This window comes from Armigeres subalbatus, chromosome 2 (genome assembly GCF_024139115.2).
Source record: "Armigeres subalbatus isolate Guangzhou_Male chromosome 2, GZ_Asu_2, whole genome shotgun sequence".
Taxonomy (NCBI): domain Eukaryota; kingdom Metazoa; phylum Arthropoda; class Insecta; order Diptera; family Culicidae; genus Armigeres; species Armigeres subalbatus.
Window position 1 is genome coordinate 438,528,473 of NC_085140.1, and position 23,001 is coordinate 438,551,473.

The 23,001-nt window shown below is 39.7% G+C and overlaps 1 protein-coding gene across 4 annotated transcripts in view; it reads right to left on the minus strand.

The window, feature by feature from the left end:
• The window catches only part of LOC134213637 (zinc finger protein ush), a 279,132-nt gene that overhangs the window by 39,130 nt on the left and 217,001 nt on the right, over positions 1 to 23,001 (minus strand). Inside the window, exons 1-4 of one of the 4 annotated variants that reach the window (XM_062692874.1) lie at positions 2,656 to 2,856; positions 2,493 to 2,595; positions 2,355 to 2,436; positions 1,958 to 2,297 (exon numbers count right to left, since the gene is read on the minus strand). The exons of 2 other annotated variants lie outside the window; for them this stretch is intronic. In XM_062692874.1, coding sequence (XP_062548858.1) covers positions 1,958 to 2,015 — 58 coding nt within the window. In that variant the 5' untranslated portion in view covers positions 2,016 to 2,297; positions 2,355 to 2,436; positions 2,493 to 2,595; positions 2,656 to 2,856. Of the gene's footprint in view, positions 1 to 1,947; positions 2,298 to 2,354; positions 2,437 to 2,492; positions 2,596 to 2,655; positions 2,857 to 23,001 lie in introns of those variants that run through there. One more of the 4 variants, XM_062692876.1, reaches the window with a different exon arrangement.

A 23,001-nucleotide genomic window follows, 5' to 3' on the forward strand; every position in this document is an offset into this window, starting at 1 on the left:
GTCATATTGTGTTCGGTTCTGATAACGGTTTGTTGCTAGGTGCATTTGTCAGTAACAAACTCTGCTGATGACAAAGAGTATATTGTTAGACGTTGCTCGAATATTGATTCCCTGCCCAGAGAGCAGAAAGAGCTGAAGTCATTTTAAAGTATGTCGGGACATCCCTCTGTGACCGTACAAATTTGCCCTATTCTACTAGTGTGTATCATAAATTATTTATGCGGTCGAGAGTTGTTGTTAAACGAGAAATAGGAAGTGAGCGATTGGCAGTGAGAAGTGAACAGAGGGAAGTCAGATGTGCAAAGTGATTAGTTAGAAGTGATGCGTCTAACGTTTCTTTTCTCGGTTCTATTTTTTGACTTCTCTCTGTGAGAAGTGAGAAAAAAGTTTAATATAAGCAGTGAGATGTGAATCATAAGAGTCTCACATCCCATTTCTCCCTTCTGTTTTCTTACTTCTCATAGCTCACCTCTGCTCACTTATCATTGCTCAATTTTCATTTCTCTCTTCACACTTTCTCTTTTTTTCTCTCATAGTGAGAAATCAGAAGTTAAAACTGAGAAGTGAAACGTGGAAAGCGACATTTTCGGCTCGTGCGTACCAGTCTAGCGCATCCTCTTGTAAAAGATGCTTTATTGACGTTAGCAGCACTTCATTACTCACTCCTTCCGAACGAGCAAAAGATTCCACACGATCCAGAAAGGTATTTAAGGATTTTGTGTCCCGCTCGCCTCTGAATTTAAATGGCCAATTGTGTATGGCTTTTTGCATTCTTCTGTCCTCTGTACGCCCATTTCCGTGTTGTTGTAGTTGTATTTGAACCAACGCTTCCAGTAGCTCCTCTCGGATTCGGTGACACTCGTTTTCGTTGTTGTTCCGGCTCTCATCTAGTTGATTGGCCACTCTTCTGCCTGTTACTTCGTCTCGTTGGTTTATGGGTTCCGATACCGCTGGAATTGTTCCTCTACCGCGGCCTCTACTTGCATTCGTCGGAGAGCTTGTAAAAGGTAGACCGTATTTGCGGGAATCCTCCTCCGTCATGCGTAATGACCTGTGTCCTCGAGGTTCTTCTTTGTTATCCTGGTAAGTGTGGTCAGGTTGCACGCCAGTTGCCGCCTGCTGCTGTTGGACCTTTGGAATGGCCCCAGTTCCACTACTCGCTCGATCGGTTGTTTGATTCACTGTTTTTTTCATTGCACTATTCACATTCACACAAAGCGTATCTACAATCTGGCGGAGAGATCGTAGTGTTTGATGCAATTGTTCAGGAGGATCAATGATTGCCAGTCTGTCTCTGTAGTGAGAAAGCCTCGACGATGTTATTGACAGATCTTGACTGTTACCTGACTTAATTGCATTGGCAACTAAAGACTGTAGTTGCTGAATGCCCTGTGAGCAGTTTTCAATGTTCACTGTGGGATCTACTGCTTTATTTGAGCTACTATGTGTAAATTCTCTTAAGGTCTCTTCTTGCGTTAAAGCTTTAAGTTTGAGAACCTTGTTGCGATGCGTCATTGACGCCACATTCACAATGTGTCGCAGAGCTAATTCGTAGCTAATTTCCTCTTCTGTGAGGTTATTATAGTCCATGTTATCGCTAGAGTCAACAAACCAAAATTCAAATAAACTAAATCAAACTATCAACAAAGTACTCAGCAGCATTACAAAAGTGGCTTAACTGTGTGGGTGATTTTTGTTGGGCGCCAATGTTCCAATAGGACTTCCTAGATTGGGTGGACAACGTCCAGGAAACCCGATTAACTCAGAAAGAATCTAAAATTCTACTGTGCGCTTCACAACAACAGATCATTGATGAATCAGTGAGAAAAACTTTCATTCATCGCAAAGCTCTTTATATATCCATTCGTGTTTGATCTTAATTCTATACAAGCAGTTTCTTTACCAAAAATCTTCTTCTTAACCTAGGTTCATCTTATGGTTATGTACTTTTACTCACGGGCCCGTTGAGCTATCTCTCTAGCATGCATGCTTTCTTCGTCGCCAGCGGCGCTCATTCTTATTGGAAAATATTCCCATTCAGTTTCACTGGCTCCGCGTCGCACACAAGCACAGCTCCAGTCCTTCTGCTCACACCGTTGTCGTCGCCGATGTATAGATCTCACGGCTCACTCCTCACTATTGGTCTTGCACCACGCACCGCATCACATCCAAATTATTCCACCGTGATGGTCCACCATCACACACATGCACACGTCCCTGATTCAAGTTCAAGGTCAACAATGACGCGAGTCGTCTGACTATTAAGCCTGTTTGGAGAATAATCGAAACAAAGAGCCCTATTGGGCCAGCCCCATTAGCTGTCGGCCTCACCAGAATGGATTCTAATCACTCACCCGTTTTCAGGGGCTCTTTCTGCTCGATGACTTCGATCGTTGCCCGATGCTGCGATCACCGACCATGCGCTTTGGCGATATCCTATGAGTTAGGCGGTTAGATAGGAAATTCATTGTGCCGCTTCATCTTTTACTTACGCGTTTCGACCGTTCACACTGATGGTGTGATTATCGGTCCAGTGGTCGGCTCGGGATCAGAGTTTTTCTCGCTGCTTGACCATCCGAAGCGTTATAATCGTTCCTATGTGCATTTAGGCATTAGTTTTATCACTTGGGTCGGCTTGATAGATTTAACACTTACTTTATGATGGTAACTGATTTGATTCTTATGTAGGAGCGTGCACTGAGTAATTCCTCCGTTGTCAGCGTGTGATTCGCAAATTAGCAGATCGTTCGACACGGCCACGTTGATTTTCACCAACTTTCGCTTCTGCTGACTGATGGCGATGGTGGTTTGACTACGATTGATAGTGGCTTTGTGCTGTGCGAATTTCCGCTTTTCTGCTGCTCTCGGTGATTCTTGTGCTTGTGTGCTTGTCTGTACTAAACGAGGGGTCTTGGAGCGCAAACGATTGTATCGCCACCTTACACTAAATGTTATTACTGCTAGTTTGAATTTTGTATTTTTGCTTACTTGGTGAAATTTTAATCCGTATGATGTCGACATCAACATACTAATTTCTAACTGTAACAACCGTTCGGTCAACTTTTTAGGGTAAATGACCCTTTCGCTGGTATGATCTGTTCGCATAGCGATATCAAACATGTTTCTTCGAGAAACATTTTTCATTTTTATTCTTGGGTGATCTTACAAATATTAGGACATTCATAAATACTTGTAATCATTATGACGAAACTTTGTATTTTCTAGTTAGTAAAAGTTCCATAAAATGCAAAGTTGATGTTGAAAATGCTGGAGAATCCTCAGAAGTCTTTGTGATTTGGTTACTTTTTCAGATAACGGCAGTAGTCGAAGCACTCACGATCCATTTTCACAAGCCAACACTTTCACATGTGTGTAGTACACGTTCGCATTAAAGTGAGCGTGAATAATTAAATTGTCTGGCGGCACCACACATTCTTCATCAGCAACTGTACTGATCAATTTTTCAATTTAAATTAAATGAGCAGGTCTCAGATGAAAGATTCACAACCGAAAATGTATTGAAAGTTATCAAGACAAGCTTCTAACAAAGGTTTAAAAAACACAAAAGTTTAATGATCATAATATTTAATGATTGACAGTCAAATACTACGATTATTGACTAGTAATTCTTGATTATCATATTTCTGATTAAATAACCCGCTGACTGAAAACAAATTTATCCCTGAAACCGGCTCTGGAGTAAACTTCCACGTTAAGTTGACAATATTGTTGCTTTTCGCGCGAAACCATACATGCGGGACTAATCTTCCAGTTTCACGTTCTCTAGCATCAGGACACAGGAGGCTCGGATTGCATGATTTGTGCCAACCGTTCGTTGGTTGTGGCCATGCCCCGTACCCACGGTTCATAAGTTCCACCCGATCCAGCCGGAGGCACACAATATGAGCAATCTGATTGTAAACAAAGTCAACGAATGCAACCCGAGGGACGGCCGATGGATGTTGATGGAAAGATTTTTCGTGGAACGAACTCCATTCCGTCCTCCCGGTTGGGTTCTGGTGAAACCGCTCCGGAGATAAGCCCACTTCGTTGTTGAACGACTTGATTTGCTGGCATTCCAACAGTGCAGCGGCGCGCGTTGGTGATGCGAACCAGTCCTACCGAAGTAATCACCAATCAGCGTGCATATTGGCCATCACTGCTGCCTAGCTCCAACACTAAATACTAGACGCGACTTCGACTTTGAAATTAGTTCTCGAACACCTCGCGGGCCGCGCCGCTGGAAACGAAAGACCGCCGGAAGATCCCAATCCATCCTAGAGGGCAACGAAAATCGTGCAACGTTCAAGGCTCGCGGCAACGATAGTGACTAATTAAGGTCCCCGCAATGATGGCGGATGAGCCGAGCCAGTTGGGGGCTCTGATCCATGCTGCCACCGAACGCGACCGGAGAAAAGCCAGGATACAAATTGCTTTGCACCACTTTCTTGGTTCGGGGCTTTCGTCTTTTTTGCGAGACTTGTTGGCGCGCCACGAAGACCCCTTGCCAGTGGGATCGTGAATCGACTCATTATTTTAATGTGTGTCCCCTTTGTTTGTGAGACGGAATCTCGAGGTATGAAAACGAGAGACTGAGTTTCGTTCGATTTGTTTCGAATCGTATTTTAATTCATTCAGATCGCGCCCGTTTGCAGATCAGAGTGTGGCACTTCGTGAATCGCTGTATGAATGGCCATTTGGGGGTTTTGCCCTGAACGACGAGATCCATTCGGTCTGATTAGGGTTTGTTCCGAAATCGACTTTAATTGGAATTGTGCGACAAAATACGTATGGACTATCAGGGCAAAATATCTATCGTTTTATGTAGAAATTGGTGTGTCGTGATCGATTGAAAATTCACATGTTGGTTTTAATTTATGAATCATGGAGATCAATTTTGATTTTCATACTCCTCTGAAATCAAATAATGATTTAAGAATAGAATACTGGAAGAAAACTTACAAGTGAGTTAATTGGTACATTAACTCACTTGTAAGTTTTCTTCCAGTAAATATTCACATTAATGTAGCAGTTAATCGGTTCAATTCAATACGGATGGGTCGAACCTATATGACCTAAGAACAAAATCTGTCAAACTAGCTATCAAAATTCCGTTATAAGAGATAGAGCAAAGCTTTCTTCAGCAAAGTTGTTCATAACTTACTTTTCTATCCTTGAAAAATATTGAGTATGTATAGCTATGGGTTAAACTATAGTAGAGCATTCAAACTATTCTTGAGTCATGATCCACCATTAGATCATCTCCCAGGGACATCATCACACCATTATTGAATTATCAGAATATCTACAGCAACCAAACTGTCCTCAAGTTCAGACGAGAAGCACTACGTAGATGATTACTACACCCAACCGGCGGTTGTTAGATTTTCTATCAATTCTGTATAAGAATCTACCAAAACCTGTATAAGAACTGGGCGTATGCGAAATTGCTAGATTCTTATACAAATATTGTATAAGAATCTAACAATATTGTAAGCTTTCTTACATTTTTTGTATAAGAATCTAACAATTTCGCATAGGCCCAATTCTTATACAGGTGTTGGTAGATTCTTATACAGAATTGTTAGAAAATCTAACAACCGCCGGTTGGGTGTACGATAGTGTCGACACGGAGCAGGTGGAGATTTGTCGGGCAAAAGAAGTTAAATACGTCCACTCGAGGGGCGGTTTCGATATCTGAAACTGGGTCTCGAACTCTTGAATGTTTATCCTCGGAGAGCAGAAAACAGAACAGGTGGTTCATTTTCAGCAGGAAAAGAAGTCTGGCAACGAGAGGGTGTTCGATATAATTTGGAACCCACAGCAGGACATATTTTCTTTCTACATCGAACACAAAGATAGCGCGATGGCGTGAAGAAGTATTTGCGAAGCGACAAAGCGAGTCGTTCTTTGTTACGTAAATGGATACTTCGATCCGCTCGTATTGTTAGCATCGGAAGCCTCCTTCCAAGAGGCTCGGAAGCCTCCTTCCAAGAGGCTCGGAAGCCTCCTTCCAAGAGGCTCGGAAGCCTCCTTCCAAGAGGCTCGGAAGCCTCCTTCCAAGAGGCTCGGAAGCCTCCTTCCAAGAGGCTCGGAAGCCTCCTTCCAAGAGGCTCAGAAGCCTCCTTCCAAGAGGCTCCGAAGCCTCCTTCCAAGAGGCTCAGAAGCCTCCTTCCAAGAGGCTCGGAAGCCTCCTTCCAAGAGGCTCAGAAGCCTCCTTCCAAGAGGCTCAGAAGCCTCCTTCCAAGAGGCTCAAGCCTCCTTCCAAGAGGCTCGGAAGCCTCCTTCCAAGAGGCTCAGAAGCCTCCTTCCAAGAGGCTCAGAAGCCTCCTTCCAAGAGCTCAGAAGCCTCCTTCAAGAGGCTCAGAGCCTCCTTCCAAGAGGCTCAGGCCTCCTTCCAAGAGGCTCAGAAGCCTCCTTCCAAGAGGCTCAAGCCTCCTTCAAGAGGCTCAGAAGCCTCCTTTCAAGAGGCTCAGAGCCTCCTTTCAAGAGGCTCAAGTCTCCTTTCAAGAGGCTCAGGCCTCCTTTCAAGAGGCTCAGCCTCCTTTCAAGAGGCTCAGAGCCTCCTTTCAAGAGGCTCAGAAGCCTCCTTTCAAGAGGCTCAGGCCTCCTTTCAAGAGCTCAGAAGCCTCCTTTCAAGAGGCTCAGAAGCCTCCTTTCAAAGGGCCAGAAGCCTCCTTTCAAGAGGCTCAGGAAGCCTCCTTTCAAGAGGCTCAGGAAGCCTCCTTTCAAGAGGCTCAGAGCCTCCTTTCAAGAGGCTCAGAAGCCTCCTTTCAAGAGGCTCAGAGCCTCCTTTCAAGAGGCTCGGAAGGCTCCTTTCAAGAGGCTCGGAAGCCTCCTTTCAAGAGGGCCCGGAAGCCTCCTTTCAGGAGGCGGGGAGGCCTCCTGTCAAGAGGCTCGGAGGCCGGTTTTCAAGAGGCTCGGAAGCCTCCTTTCAAGAGGCTCGGAAGCCTCCTTTCAAGAGGCTCGGAAGCCTCCTTTCAAGAGGCTCGGAAGCCTCTTTTCAAGAGGCTCGGAAGCCTCCTTTCAAGATACTCGGAAGCCTCCTTTCAAGAGGCTCGGAAGGTATATAGGTATAACTAAAATTATAATTTAATAAGGTGTAGAAAAATTCTGGATTGATTTGGTTGTACAAATACACCGGAATTAAATGAAATAGTATTAACTTCTTTTCTCCATTTCAATAGAGATGAGCCAGCATAGGGCTGCAAAACTTTTAAATTCAGCCAAAAATAATAATTTTATTTATTTAGGAAAATATTCTTTTAAGCAATATACAATTTATTAATTTATTTGGTTACCATTTAAACAGATAACAATAAATTAACAATTTCGCACCATAATACTCAGTTCCATCCTTGATTGTGACTTACCCTTGCCAGGTCGTTATGAATCAAGTATGCTGAAGCAAACACAATCACACCAATATGAATATTAATATTATCATCACATCTAATTCGCGAAATATTATAACTTTAATTTATTCACACAAATTCTATCTTATCGAGCTGGTGTTCTAAATCTAAAAAAGTCAACCCTAACCGAATGAGTTTCACTGCATTCTACAACTATTGTGAACAATTGGGACCAAAGCAATTTAAAATCGCCTCAGGCAAGAAACTAATTATCGTCAGATGAACAGGCGTCTTGCCCGTCACACCTCGGAATCTGACTGACGGACAAACTGCTGCCCATCCGAAACCTGTCCCCAGCCCCCGCGAGAAGAAAAACAAACCCCACCATCAGAACCAGGAGGAAACCAGCGCGACAGCGACAAACACACTCCGGTCTTATCTGCTCATTCGCTTTTATTCGCCATCAAAATTATTATGGCACAGCCAGGCAAAAATCCTAGCACCGCGCGAATGCGACGGAAAAATCCCTATCTTTCTGCTGCGACAGTGCTGCTACTACCGCTGCAGCAATTCAGGCGTCGAGTACTAACAGCAGCGAAAAAAGCGCAAAGCCGGCAAAATGAGGGTTGCAACTCTCATAAAAATTAAAGATAACGTCCCGATAGCGCAGGTAGCGGTTTTAAAATTACATCAATCATAAAAGTGAGAGAATCCGACCACCACACCGACCAGCACTGACTAGTGGCCACTGGAAAGCAACAGAATGAAAAAAAATCTAGGGCAGAGACACCACCAGCAACACCGACATCAGCACGGTTGGCGGTCATGGGGGGCGGCGGTGCGCCTGTAGGGTAGGCAAAGCACCAAGCGTGCGAATGCGGTTGCATAAAGAATGGGCGCAGCCGAAAAGCATGGCGGGGAGGGAACTGAGAGATAACCGAAAAAAATATGATGAAGCAGCCGCGGTAGAGGCGACAAAAACAACCGGAGCTGGTAAATGCAGCGGAAAAGCGAAAACTTTCTGGCCACGCTGTAAAACGCGAGTGTGGAACGGGGGCCATCCTCGAGGAAAGAAGATAAAAAAATAGTCAACATTGTTGAATGCTTTTGCGGAGCCTGCTGGGAAAAAAATATCAGCCACTGATTTGTCAAATTGCCTAACGATTGGGCGATTACAGAAATTTCAAGTTGTGTATTTTTTTCTCACCTTCGCTCACCGAACGTTCAAAATCAAAACCAAAACGTGTTTGTCCGTGTAGGCAGATTTGAAGCTTTTCCGGTGTGCCCTCCCGGTGATCCTCTGCGGTGCTGCGGCGGCATCGACTTGCTTATCGGCGTTCGCCGATCGGAAATCGGACGCGTCGAAATTTATGTTACGCGATGCTGCTATTTTTTCATCGATGGTTATTTCTACCTACAAATTGCGATTCACTCGGAACAAACACAAAAAAAAGTTGCCACACTTATCTGACCGATGCGATCGTGAGTATCGTTTGTTTTTAGTGTAATCGAAAAAGACGATGTATGGCCAACCCAAATCGAATCGAAACTTTTGGGATGTGTTTGATTTGCTTGTTGCCAGGGAAGGCAATGCCACAATGAATATTCTAATTGTATGTCCATAAATCACGCCGAGGATTTAAGAACGGTTCCGAAAATCTAAAAACAATAGGAACACGATTGTGCCATTTTTTTGCAATATCCTTCCGCAAAGTTGACTATGGAATGGAATACCTGTCACCTGTGTTTCATATGAGTTAGTATTGATTTGGCGACTGATGAACATGTAAATTGACAACGCAATGATAGCTGAACTACACGAATAATGGAAACGCTGGTAGTGGGACATCAATTTTGAACAGAGCGACCAAATCTTGATTAGCATTGTGGCGACCCATCGTCATTGTCCAGTTTCCGGAATTTATACTAATCGGACCAATCCTGGACCAGGCAACGCAATAACGCCTCTAACAACAACAGCACTATAAAATTGCTGACCATCAACCATCATTATCAGGGCCACGCGGCCTGGCTCGCCCGATAAACGGTCATCAATAATCACGTACCTAACGTATTGGTTGATTCGCTTGGTTCAGGCAACCCTTCATCTTCATTTCCTTCGAGAGATATGTGCGCAATTTGATCACCGGCAGTTAAACACTACGTCGTTCCGAATACTACGTCAGACCGTAAAAAAGGCAAATGTAAATTTTCAACTGTCTCACGACAGTAGTCAATTATGAGACACTAAGAACAACTCTACAGTTGAAGTCTAAATAGGCACATTAGTGTTGCAAATAAAGTAGTTCAACTCATCTGCAAGACTTATAAATACAAGCCATTAAACATTTCCATCATGTTCCACTGTGTTGAATCATTGTCGAACTCCTTCAGCGAAGATAAATCTCAATATCTATCTTCCTAATCGAGAGCAAGCAAACAGTTTATCGTTCTGGCCGGACAATAGCTGCGCCACAACGCCTCTGGGTTTGGCTCCACCAGTAACGAACGTGCAATTGGCGATGGTGACCGACTCCTTCACGCAGCTGCTATCGCCCATCCATAATGCACGAACCGGGTCCGGCTGGTAGTTCGCTGCTTCACGATGCCCCAACCCCATCTCGGTTCCCAATGGCGGATCGCCCATCCGTTAAATGAAACATCGCATCAAACATATTAATGCTCGTCGACGCCGCCGGTCAGGACACTGCCGATCATGGCGGTTAGATAAAGACGTAATAATTATTAGATTTATATAATCATAATCGTATTTTATTAGCCGGACGCTTCTAGTCCACCAGAGGCATACGTCCATGTAGAGAGGAGCGTGCATCCTGGCGAAGACGTGGAGGAAACACAGCACACGAGCGTTGTGCACAGCATCAGCGAGATTCATCACAACGACCGGCTTTTGACTTTAGGGTCCAGGATTGTAGCGTCACCAAAACCCGTGCACTATGTGTATCTCTGGAGCACATTAGCGTGGTTCTACATTAGTACCAGGGAAGGAAAGGCTTTGCCAGGGAATGTGATACATTGAAGTTGGATTATTTAAAAACCCTGAATAACACGTGTCATAAGAATAGTTATCTTGAAGTTGAAATCCTAAGTAAATCATGGAGGAAAGTGTTTAAATAAAATTCAATAGGTATAATAGTTCTTAAATTTCATCTTAAACAAAGTTGCAGAAAAGTAGCCAGTTTGAAAATTTTCAAAAAGCAAAATTCGGGAGATTTGACTGATTCTACATCTAGCACATTTTTTCGTACATGATATGTAGTTCTCAAAGTTGAAAGCTGAGTCCGTAATAGTCCCCTAATTAGTTACCGCACTAATCAAAATTAAGAATGATATTAAAGAAGCTCTGGACAAGAAGAACATGACAATTATGGCTCTTCTGGATTTTAGTAAGGCATTTGATTCCATTGATCATCGATTACTGTGCAATAAGCTTAAACATAATTTTATGTTAGATCACTTATCCGTAAATTTAATACTCTCTTATTTGTCAAACCGAAAACAATATGTAGAGTTTAACAACAAACAATCTCAGCTGATCCCTGTCCTGAATGGTGTACCTCAAGGATCGATTCTTGGCCCACTTCTATTTTCACTGTATATCAATGATTTACCATTATCTCTATCGCACTGCAAATTTCATTTATATGCAGATGATTGTCAATTATATATATCTGGAGAACCTAGAAACATTTCTGAAATTGTTAATAAAATTAATTCCGATATTGAAAATATCTTGATATGGTGTAATCACAACGGTCTTATCCTAAATGCGAAAAAACTCAAACCATTATTTTTCGCAGTGCACGTATGAAATTGATTAACATGCCGCTAATTAAAGTGGGTGATGATCTCATTGATTATTCAAATATTGTTAAAAATTTGGGTCTTATGATGGATTCAAACCTTAACTGGTATGCCCAAGTTAACGCCGTCTGCAACAAAGTTTATAATGCTTTGCACTCCCTAGTTTTGCTGAGACATTGCACTCCTCAACATATTAGAATCCAATTGGCTAGATCACTTTTAATTCCTTTGTTTGATTACGGCGATACGCTGTTTGGTCTAGTTTCCACAAAATTTTTTAACAAATTGAACTTAGTATTTAATGCTGTCACAAGATATGCTTTCAATCTTAAAAAATACGAGCATATATCAAATTATCGAAATCAATTACTTGGATGCAATCTCACGAATCACCTTAAACTTAGAATGTATATTCAAGTCCATAAAATAATAAATAACCCTCCTTCATACCTCAAAAATTTCTTTGAGTATGTTCGATCCTCACGAGTATCAGCACTTATCGTTCCGAGATGTAACTCAAATGATCTAAAAGTATCCTTTCGCCACCGTGCTGTAAAACTTTGGAACGATTTACCCAGAAATTGCAGGAGCGAACGAGATCTTATTTGCTTTAAGAGAAAAATTGGATGCGTTTTGAATTAGTAGTGCATAGTAGTTAGGTGTACATAAGAGCATATACTCTGAACACCATTGGGCGGTTATTTATGTAATTATGTTGTATTAAATAAATAAATAAATAAATAAATAAATAGTAATAAACTCAGGAGATTATTGAATGAAATAAAAGTAGCTGCAAATCAGTACCTTTGGATCTTTTATTCACTCTATATATTGAAAACAATGGTTGGACAAGCTCACGTTGGGACATGTGAGAAGATCAGTTATTCCATCGCGCAGGAAATATTTTGAACTGTAATATATCTTATATCATATATATATAGACGGCCAACAAATCACAAAAAATGTATTTTTACCGGACGATAAAATAGTGGATAATTGCTCGAGTTGCCATAGATGCTGTAGACGAATGTTGTGCTCGTATGTTTATGCGGATCAGCGATTTATATTTGGAAAAATAATGTTTGTCCAGAAAATAGACCACTTATAAGCCATAGTTGCACTTGATCAAATGCCAAAGTGTTTTCGCTGCAAAGAAATGCGATAATTTGCGTGCGAAGTATCTCAAGGAGGTTTCTAAATAAAGACTGTCTCAAAAATTCTTACACTAAAAAATCCAAAATTAAGTTGAAAAGCAGTGTTCCAGTTGGAATATGGAGCCATTGAAGCAGAAGAAGAAGACAATGCGATTAAAGAAGGCGATATTTTCTTTGAATGAACGCATCTGGCCGGTATAAGGCCATCAAGGGTATGCGATAAAACAGTTTGTCCTAACGAAACGAAATGAAATATGGATTTACTTTCGAGACTTCGAAACGATACGAAATCGAAATACTAAAAGTTAATTCGTAATTTTAGGAAACGAAACGAAATTTAATTTTTATTTCCGCGGAATTTTCATTCAATTGGATTTTATAATGTACGCAATTTTGATTTCATTTGGTCGAAGTCAAGTGCTTTGCGACCAATAGAGTTACAGTAACCGAAGAAGCAGCCTGTGATAAATGTCCGGATTCCCGTTTATATAATGTAATACCCCAGCATTTGTGTTGCTTTAAAAGGAATTCATCGTGCATAGAAAAAGAATACATAGGTTTTATTTCTTATCTGTTGAGATACTCATTTATATATCCACATCTGCCAGAAGTATACACAGATAGAAAGTTGTTAATAGCATTTTTAAAATGAACAAAGTGTTTCAGTCTGTATTTTCGAAATGTGATCGCAAAGCTCTTACGGAAGCAGTTTGCCAGGTATGAAGAAATAATTTTTCCTTTCTCATACAAAACGTTGCACCAAAGGGCTATCATTCCCTTCCAAGTTCGACCTTTTTATAGGAGAGGAGGCTCGGAGAACCACAGTCTTATATACAATCAGCTCGACGAACTGCTATTAGAAGAGGAAAACTAGTTTGACACTCGTTGTTATAAGAGACCTCTGCTCTGCATCTCCGTGAGGACCACGGGAAAGGAATAGCCGGTTAGTTGAAAAAATAATTAAAGTGAAGCCACATTGGTAAGCGACTAAATATTTATTGTAAACGAAGTTATTTCGAAAATTTGAAGACGGATACCGTGTTTCAAATCAATCCACCGCAAAATCAATGTGCTTCGTTTAATAAGCTCCTATAACACGATCGATTCTGTACTAAAAAATTTTGTGCTCTTCGAAGCAGACATTACTTTTTCTACTTCGTGTTCTCCCGCACTAACTGGCGTGACCAGCATCAATACGATCGATCGCACACTGATTAAATAATTTCTTAGTGCCTTCTTAACTCTTAGGAGGTGCTCACCTATGTGCTTAAACCTGGTTTGAGGCCTAAGCGAAAGTGAAGTAAAGATTCTTTTCGTTTATGTTAGACATTTCTACCAAAACACTGGAGACGTGTTATAAAAGAAAACTGAATACGAATTTGTCTACTCAGAATGGGATTATGTATGTAAGCGTTAATAGAAAAATTTGTATAACATTAATTATTTTTGTTCAACGGCGCAGTCACAATTTTTGATAATGCACGACCGTTCGAGACTATATGGTTTAAGTTTAAATTTGTTTTAAAATTCCGCGGAACTCCGTTAAAATTCGTTAGAAGTTAGTTTTTTTTTCTAGCGAATTTTATGTAATTTTACGAAACAAAACGAAATCCAGAAATCAGATTTCGCCATGCTCAAATTTCGCGAAATTCCGCGGAATTTCGTTTCGAACCACTTTAAACGAAATTTTTCGAAATACCGCATATGCTTAAAGGGGAAATAATGCTTACTTCAAATACACCCAAGGGGTAAGATAACGCCTTCTCAACATTAACGCAGCTACCCGGTATAAGTTGAAGGGAGGGGATAATCCCTCCTTTAAATGGTAGCATCGCCCGTTTTTAGGAGATTTTCTAAGCAAATCTTCGAATTTAATGATGATAATGGTCGAAATTATGTAGGTACTTCCAATGTGTTAACCACTAATTTAACTTACCATCTATAATACGGAATAAAAATTTGGACGAAAAACTAATTATATTCCGAGAAAACAATTTTATTTTGAAGCGCTGCATTGTCGTGCAAATTCAAACCATGCTGGTTGAAACGCGCCATCCCGAGGATAAAACGCGCCAGCCTAAAAATGTAAACAAACAACAGTGAACTGACAGAAGAATCAAGTATCAATTTATGAAAAGTCCTATTCTCGTTTTCACTGTAATGAAAGCTTATGAAACGTTAATTAATTTTTTTTTTGCTAAATTTTGTTGTTGTTAAACTAATTGACAAGATATGTTTATTCTTTACATTATTTGGTGGGCGCATGTAATCTTGTGTATTACGGAGCCAAATCACGATTTTCTGTTCACGGTACATGTATCACGCTTCCATGAAATTCCTGGAGTGAGATCTTAAGGTCTACATGAGTAACCAACGATCTATCGGACTGCTTCGAATGTGATATATGCCCTTTGCTATACGTAGAATAGAATGTGTTCACATCATATTTTCTTGGTAGTCCAAGAAATCTCTGGATCAAGGCCATAAGGTCTATAGGAGCATCAAAATATCGATCGGACTGTTTTAAGCATGGTACATGCCCTTTATGACACATAGAATAGAATGCGTACCCAGCATAGGTTCTAGGTTGTCCAAGAAATCCATGGAATAGGCCTTTGGGTCTACAAACGGAATCAAAGATTACTTGGATTGATTCAAATATGGTACATGCCTTTTGTGATGCATAGAATAGAACGCATTCCAAGCCAAGGTTCTTGGTCATCCAAGAAATTCCTGAAATAAGCCCTTAGGTCTACATGCGTAAGCAAAGGTTACTTGGATTGCCCTTTGCGATGCATAGAATATAATGTACTCACAGTATGCGTTCTTGGCCATCCAAGAAATCCGTGGAATCAGGCCTTTTGATCTACATGTGTATTACATTGTGTAACCATAGATCAATTGGATTGTTTTAAATATGCTACATGCCCTTTGTGATGCATAGAATAGACCGCGTTCCCAGCATAGGTTTTTTATCGATCTAGAAATCCCTGGAATAAGGTCTTAAGTCTACATGCGTAACCAAAGGTTACTTGGATTGTTTCAAATATGGAACGTGCCTTTTGTGATGGATATAATAGAACGCGTTCCAAGCAAAGGTTCTTGGTCATCCAAGAAATTCCTTGAATAAGTTCTTAGGTCTACATGCGTAAGCAAAGGTTACTTGGATTGTTTCAAATATGGAACATGCCCTTTGTGATGCATAGAATAGACCGCGTTCCAAGCATAGGTTCTTGGTCGACCAAGAAATTCCTGGAATAAAGCCTTAAATCTACATTCGTAACCAAAGGTTACTTGGATTGTTTCAAATATGGAGCATGCCCTTTGTGATCCATAGAATAGAATGTGTCCAAAGTATGAATTATTGGTTGTCCAAAAAATCCCTGGAATAAGGCGTTTAGATCTACATAAATAACCATAAAGCAATTGGATTATTTCAAATATGATACATGCCCTGTGCCTATGCACCACAAAGGGGAATTCTCTTCTGTTTTGTTGTAGATCTTAAGGCCTTGCTCTAGGTATGTATTGGATAACCGACAACCTATGCTGTAGATACATCATATTCCATAATTAAAAATGGGTATGTACTACATTTAAAATCGATCGATTTACCTTCGGTTACTCGTGCAGACCTGTGTGCCAATCTCAAGGGATTTCTTGGATGATCAAGAACCTCTGCCGCTGACTTATTCTATTCTACACATCCAAAAGGGCATGTACCACATTTAAAACAGTCCGAGATATCTTTAGTGTCGCGTGTAGATCTTAAGGCCTAACTCCAGGGGTTTCTTGAATGACCCATAATCTCTTACGATGGCTCATTCTATTCTAATAATCCAAAAGGACATGTGCCATAATTTAAACAGTCCGACTGAACTTTAGTTATGCGTGTAGATCTGAGGACCTAACTCCAGGGATTTCTTGGATGACCGAGAACCCCTGCCGTTGACTTTTTCTATTCTTCACATCCAAAAGGTCATGTACCACATTTAAAACAGTCCGATACATCTTTAGTTACGCGTGTAGATCTGAGGACTCCAGGGATTTCTCGGATGACCGAAAACCTCTGCTGTTGACTTATTCTATTCTACACATCCAAAAGGGCATGTACCACATTTAAAACATTCCGATACATCTTTAGTGTCGCGTATAGATCTTAAGGTCCTACTCTAGGGATTTCCTGAATGACCCAGAATCTCTTAAGTTGGCTCATTCTATTCTACACATCCAGAAGGACATGAAACATTGAAACAGTCCGATTGATCTTCAGCTAAGCTTGTAGATCTTTAGCTCTTACTCCAGGGATTTCTTGGATGCCCAAATATCTATGCTGAAAAAACTCTATTCTGTGTAGTCTTCATACTATTTACTACTCTCCCTTCGTCTCTCTTCTCGCTTTTTTTTTCTCTATTCTGCAATTTCACTCCTTGTACCTTGCACCTCTCACGTCTTGTTTCTCACTACTCACATCCCATTTATCAATTGTCATATTCCTCTTCATGCTTTTTTGCTGCTCATTTCTTACACAAAGTATCTCGCTTATTACTTCTCACCTCACTACTTGCTTCTCGCTTTTCACTGATCACATCTTATTTCGCACTTCTTACTGCTTGCCTATCGCTTCTCACTTCTCAATACTCATTATTTTTTCTCACTTCTCCCATCTCACTCCTCAGTTCTCATATCCCAAATCTCAACTTATAATTCACGATTGATTATAAATTATTGAGGGCTTTTTAGTGAAATTCTAAATTCCTACTTCTCATTTGTTGTTTTTTCACTTCTCACTTTTCATCACTCATAACTTCTCACTCATCACTTTTCACTTTTCAATTCTTACTTTTTTACTTTTTAATTGATAATTATTTAAAAATAAATTATCATTGGCACACGCCCTTCTCAAACTATGATATCCATAGTCAAGCACATCAGATGGGCGCGTTTTATCCTGTATGCAGAGGTTTTATTAAAATGTGTGTTTTCCAATGAAAAATGTAGTAAAGTTAACTTTTTAGTAACTTCCCTTATATAACCTTGTTCCGTGAGGCACATACATCTTATTAAAGAAAGAATAACATTCACCAGAGTGGCCACTCAATTCCTACTTTTAAATTCCCGGTTTTCATGGTTCATATTTTGGAACTTTCCCGACAGAAATGTATCAAGAAAAGAAATGATCAAGGAATGAGGATTTGCATTCATCATCAAGAGGCCATGAGTTCAATTCCAGATCGTTTCCATCTCTATCCTATAGGTACCTTCAACTTGACCATTCTCGCTGTCACTGTTAGAAGTAAATCAAAGCTCATTTTTGCATTCATTCTTTCTTTCTTTCATATCCCATTGACAACAATTTAATTGAGACGAAGTTCTGGTAAATGATAGAAGCAATGCTATCAATTATTTTTTAATGTAATTTTCTATTTAAAAAACAAATAAGCACATTACATATTACTAAATTTGATCGAAATTGTGATTAAAACATGAATTTTTTTTCAAGTGTTCTTCAGGAAAATAATAACAACAACCGAAAAAAATAAAAAAGTTAATTATAATACAACTCTGATGCTATATATATTAAAGTACTTCTATTCAATGTGAGTTCATTGCATTCGTATTGCGTTCTTAGCCGGGTAAAGGTGAATAACTAACAAATAACATAATAACAAATTTTGCAGTGATATCAGGTTTTGTTATTCCAATGTTATTCATAAATAACATAAAATAGCATCATAACAAATTTTGATTTAATAGATAAATTTGTTATTTATATGCTATTGTAAGAAAGGGCAGAACAACAAATGAAGAACATATTATGCGATCATAACTTTGCAATTAATTTATCATTTGCATTTTCAACATATCAATAATAACTGATTTTGATATTTCCTTTTCTACAAATATTTTACTGTTGTGTTTATTAGAGACAATTATTTTGCTATTGGTTTGCTCTTATAATGGCAAAATGAGTTATTTTTGAGTTATTCTCTCGAACAATTTCTGTTATTATTTTGGTTATTTTAACATCTATATCAAACAAACTAACATCAGATTTTGCTATTCTCTTATTCATATATTATTGTAAAAAATGTTATTATTTTGCTATTTTCTCATGAACTCACTCAAAATGACGCCTTATCGAGTTGAAAAGAAATAGCAAGCTATAGGAACTTGAAATAGGATTGATTTTTAAAATTTTAAACAATTTCAGAACGTTCATACTTAAATTCGGAACCATCATCGAGACAGCTCAAGAAATATTTTTCACAGATTTCTCGGAGAATTTCGAAGTGGATTTTAAAATGCGTGAGGATTTCAAGGAAAGAATTCCTTAAGAAATGTTTCGATACTAATGGTTTCACAGACCACCATGTGTCCGAAAAGAACTCTTAAATTACTTCTAAGATTCCAGTTGGATATCTAAGCTTTAGAATGATTTGACCTTTGGGAAATTCTGTAATGCTGATATCATTTTCTAAAATTAGATTTATAGAAAGTAAGTATGTTTCCTTGAATAGAAACAATTTAGATTAGAGTAGATTAGAAAACTATAACACTAAGCAGATTTCGGAGCTAATGTATTTGTATTTCGAGAAGAAAGCTGGGATTCGTAAAAGGATCTTAGAAGTAAAATGGTTATCGGTTCCTTCAATCTTTTAACTGAAAAAAATACTCCTGAAATTTTTGAAGTCTCTGACACTTGTGAACAGTTTTTATTTATTTACAATGTGCTGAAAAACTCCGATGTGAATATGTACAGTATGTAGAAGATTTTGATTTGATGTATTGGAGGTAACTCAAACCTAGAACCCTCAATACTGAGGGTAATCTTCCGCATAATGTACATATTCACATCGGAGTGGCCAATACCCGAAATATTCGTTGGGTAATACCCTAAAAATTGTAAAAGAATTTGTCTGTTTAATAAATTAATTAGTTAATTATAGCTTTTATTTAGTCTGTCGAAACAACACTTGAAACATTTTCAGCGTCAATCAAATTCCCGGTTCACCCGGTTTTCCCGGTTCTCCCGGTTTTCCCGGTTCAGTGGCTACCCTGATTCACTGTTTTACGGTACTAGGAAATCACCTACTTCTAAAGAAGGGACACATTTACCATTCCATTCTTCCGGGCAAATTCATTCTTTTGAAAGAAGTAATCACATTCACCATTGCATCATTCCGGGAAAACGCATTACTTTTTTTTAAAAGGGGGATTCATATCCACCACTTCCGTATTATTCTTAAGAAGGGACAGTCCTTATATAGGACAGGAGATTGATTTCAGAGAAGGAACGATGTTCACTAAAACGCTTTCAATCGGAATTGCTGTTCGCGATTCAATTTTATAATTGCACAAGAGAAAGTTGATCCGAGACGAATATCTTTCACAATGAGGAATACAAACGCTAGGCGACAGGGCGACAGCCAGGTATCTGGCAACCCCAATCCTACCCACTACGTTTGACAATAGCCAACATCTTTGAGTTTCCCATTGTTCTATTGAAATTGGGTTTCCCTCTGACAATTCTATTTTGTAAACAAACCACTATTCCGAAGTGATTTTTTCCAAATAGACGTAATTATTTTTCATCATTTTTCAAGAACTTGTGCAAAAGTATGAATGCGGGGTGTATTTCAACAAGAATATTGATGTCTATAATAAATTTTCGTATTTCAATCGGCACCAAGCGCTCTACTTCGCCAAAATATTATGATATTTAAAATACATTTTCAATGGCAGGTTTCAACGATTATGATTACGCCTTCGTATTAAATTAATCGATGATTTTGATGCTGGCATCAGAAACATGGCCGCTTCGCAGACCCCTGGCGACAGCAGACTCAAAATGATGTCTTCGGTAGCGGTCAGTATGTCAAGGGTGCGTCGGAGTGAGATGCAGCAATAATATTTTGATTGGCAGGCATGGCGTCCGCAGCGTTTTAGCACAATAGTCTTAAAATTACAAAACATAATCACTTGGCAACGGCACAAAGTTGGCGTCAGTAGCAGAATCACAAGCGTGCGTCGCTTGGAAACCCTGCATGAAATGTATTCACATGGCATTGCAGAAAATTCGATGGCGTCAATATTGGTCTGAGCGGCCGTCGTCGGTGAGAGAAAATTTATTCACTAAGGTGCTTTAGCGATTAGACAATAAACCATCGTGGCAATCGTCGGCGAAAAATGAAATTTCCTCGCAAGTTTCTAACTGGTGGCTATTAGTGATTGAAAATGCGCATTATTGAAAATAAATCGGCTTTTTTCAGGATCACCATTTGTACAAAAGAAAGTGGATTCGAGACAAATTTTCTAAACAATACTAAACAAAATCCCTTGGCGACGGCAACCAGTTCAATCGTAACGTTGCCATCAGTAGCTTACCATAAGAGCATGTCGGAAGGAGATGCTATCTAACTTCATGAGTGTTCTCAAAATTGAAAACAGAATCCGTTCATCTGTCACTTGATCTTGACAATTGTTGCGAAAACGTCTTCTTAGTAATTCTAATATTACATTTCTTGTCAGGGAAAATTACCTCCAAAAAAAACGGCTAAACACTTAGTTTGTTTGATGAATTGATGAAAAAAGTCAAATTAAAAAAAAACTTCTTGTGTAAACCTAAAGAAAGTATCTAAACTTCAAAACTATGGACCCTTTATTACTATATCTACTGTCTGTCAAAAAGTCAAGCTTGAAATTAAGAAGCTTGAACATTTCTTTGCCAAAGATGGTGAGTCTACAAGAAAAATTTCATCGAAAATCGTGTGTTATGTCGTGTAAATTATGCCGACAAGGAAATTGGAAGTGATTTAGAAATTTAATTTTTGATAAAAGTTGATTCGAAATATGTGATAAATAGGAACGTCGAAAAAGCTCACAATGAGTAGTTGGTAGAAAATTCGATGAATATATGGGACAACCGTTAAGTGTTTTCACCAACTTTCTCACGTCACAACGTGAAGTAATCACAAGTGCCTTCAATCAGTTTTGGGTCAAAAGATTCGTTCAGATAGAGAATCGGATGTCAGGGTAAGTGTTAAGTGTCACCACTTTAGTTTCATTAAAGTTATTACTGGAGAGCAACAAAAGAATCACCCCTAAATTGATCGTTGGAGCCTCAATGTCCGAATAAAGAGAACTGATTTTTGAATTTTACTCTTATTAGTGCAATTTAATCTTAAAGTGGGGCCCTCCTCCAAAGCAAGACCATGCTGAGGGTGGCTGGGTTCGATTCTGTCTAGGGGGTCGTACACATATTACAAGCATTTTTTCTGGGATTTTCGAACTACCCCCCCTCCCCCCCCTGTAAGATTTTTTTTTTTCATACAAATGATTTTTTATTTATATGGTGCGTAAGAAAACGACAGACCCCCCCACCCCCCATAAGTGATTACGTAATATGTGTACGGCCCCTAGACAGTCTAGACAGTTTTCGGATTGGAAATTGTCTCGACTTCCCTGGGCATGAAAGTATCATCGTGTTACCCTCATGATATACAAATGCCGAAATGGTAACTTGACTTTGAAACCTCGCAGTTAATAACTGTGGAAGTCCCAGTGGGGGATGTAATGCCAATGAAGATGAAAAAGAATCTTCAAAGTTTTAAATTGAGAGTATTTTTTCAATATTGTTCACTGCTGATTCTCGACAAGCAATTGATGATTTCAATGCGCATATTGTCCTGAAGTCAAAAGTAGGACCGATTTCAGATTAAATCGTACCCTTTTCCATTAGCATTTAGATCGAGGAAAAGTAGATCAAGAGCTCGATCGTATGGTTGAGAACTGGAAGGGAGATCCAGACACTACTTATACATAAAATCAAATTAAAGGCTCCCCCAGATCTAAGCGATTTCATCGTCACGACGGCGACAACTACTCTCCGCGATTCTATCGTTGGGTCGCTGCAGCCAATGTTCTATTTACGCTTCCATACCAATGGCGACAGAATCGCTGTCGCCAAGCGATAGAATCGCGTCGCGACGGTCGCGTCGCGTGTGTTTGGGGGAACCTTAAAATTAAGCGTCATGAAGCAAGCAAATAACCGTTTTGACTCAAATCTCGAACATGACTCATATTCCGAACACTGGCGTTTTAGCGCCTTAAAACTAAAACTTTCCATTGGCACTGAGGATCAAGATTACAAACGAATTCAAGCTCCTGTGGAGAAAATTACACGAATATAGTCAAAATGGCCTTTTAAAAGCGAGTGTTTTGCGTGTCATCCATGTTTTCGATGATTTATTCGAAGCCGGTACACGACTTAGACGAGTTTTAGACAATGTTCCGAGTGCGGTTTAATTATGGAGTATCTCGCGAAATATTGCGGCCGGAGCAGTAGAAAGTGTGCGGAATCTAGTTTTTTTTCGCTCCTTTACGGAGGGAAAAACCCGGTGAATTGAATTCTGCCGATTGAATCTGTATGTGGAAATCAAGCCAAGTGTGAAAAGAACACGAATCTCGTGGCAGTAGCTATGGATTATCCATATGGGCTTACATTTTTTTTGACAAATAAATATTAGAAGGGGGACGTGAGAGGCGTAGTGTGCAGCGAAGCAATCAAACGTCAAAAATTTTTGCTCCTCAAATTTCTTTTCGGCGGAATGGAAATTCAATACTGAAAATAGAAGTGTATCTTTGATCAAGAAAAACCTAGCTCT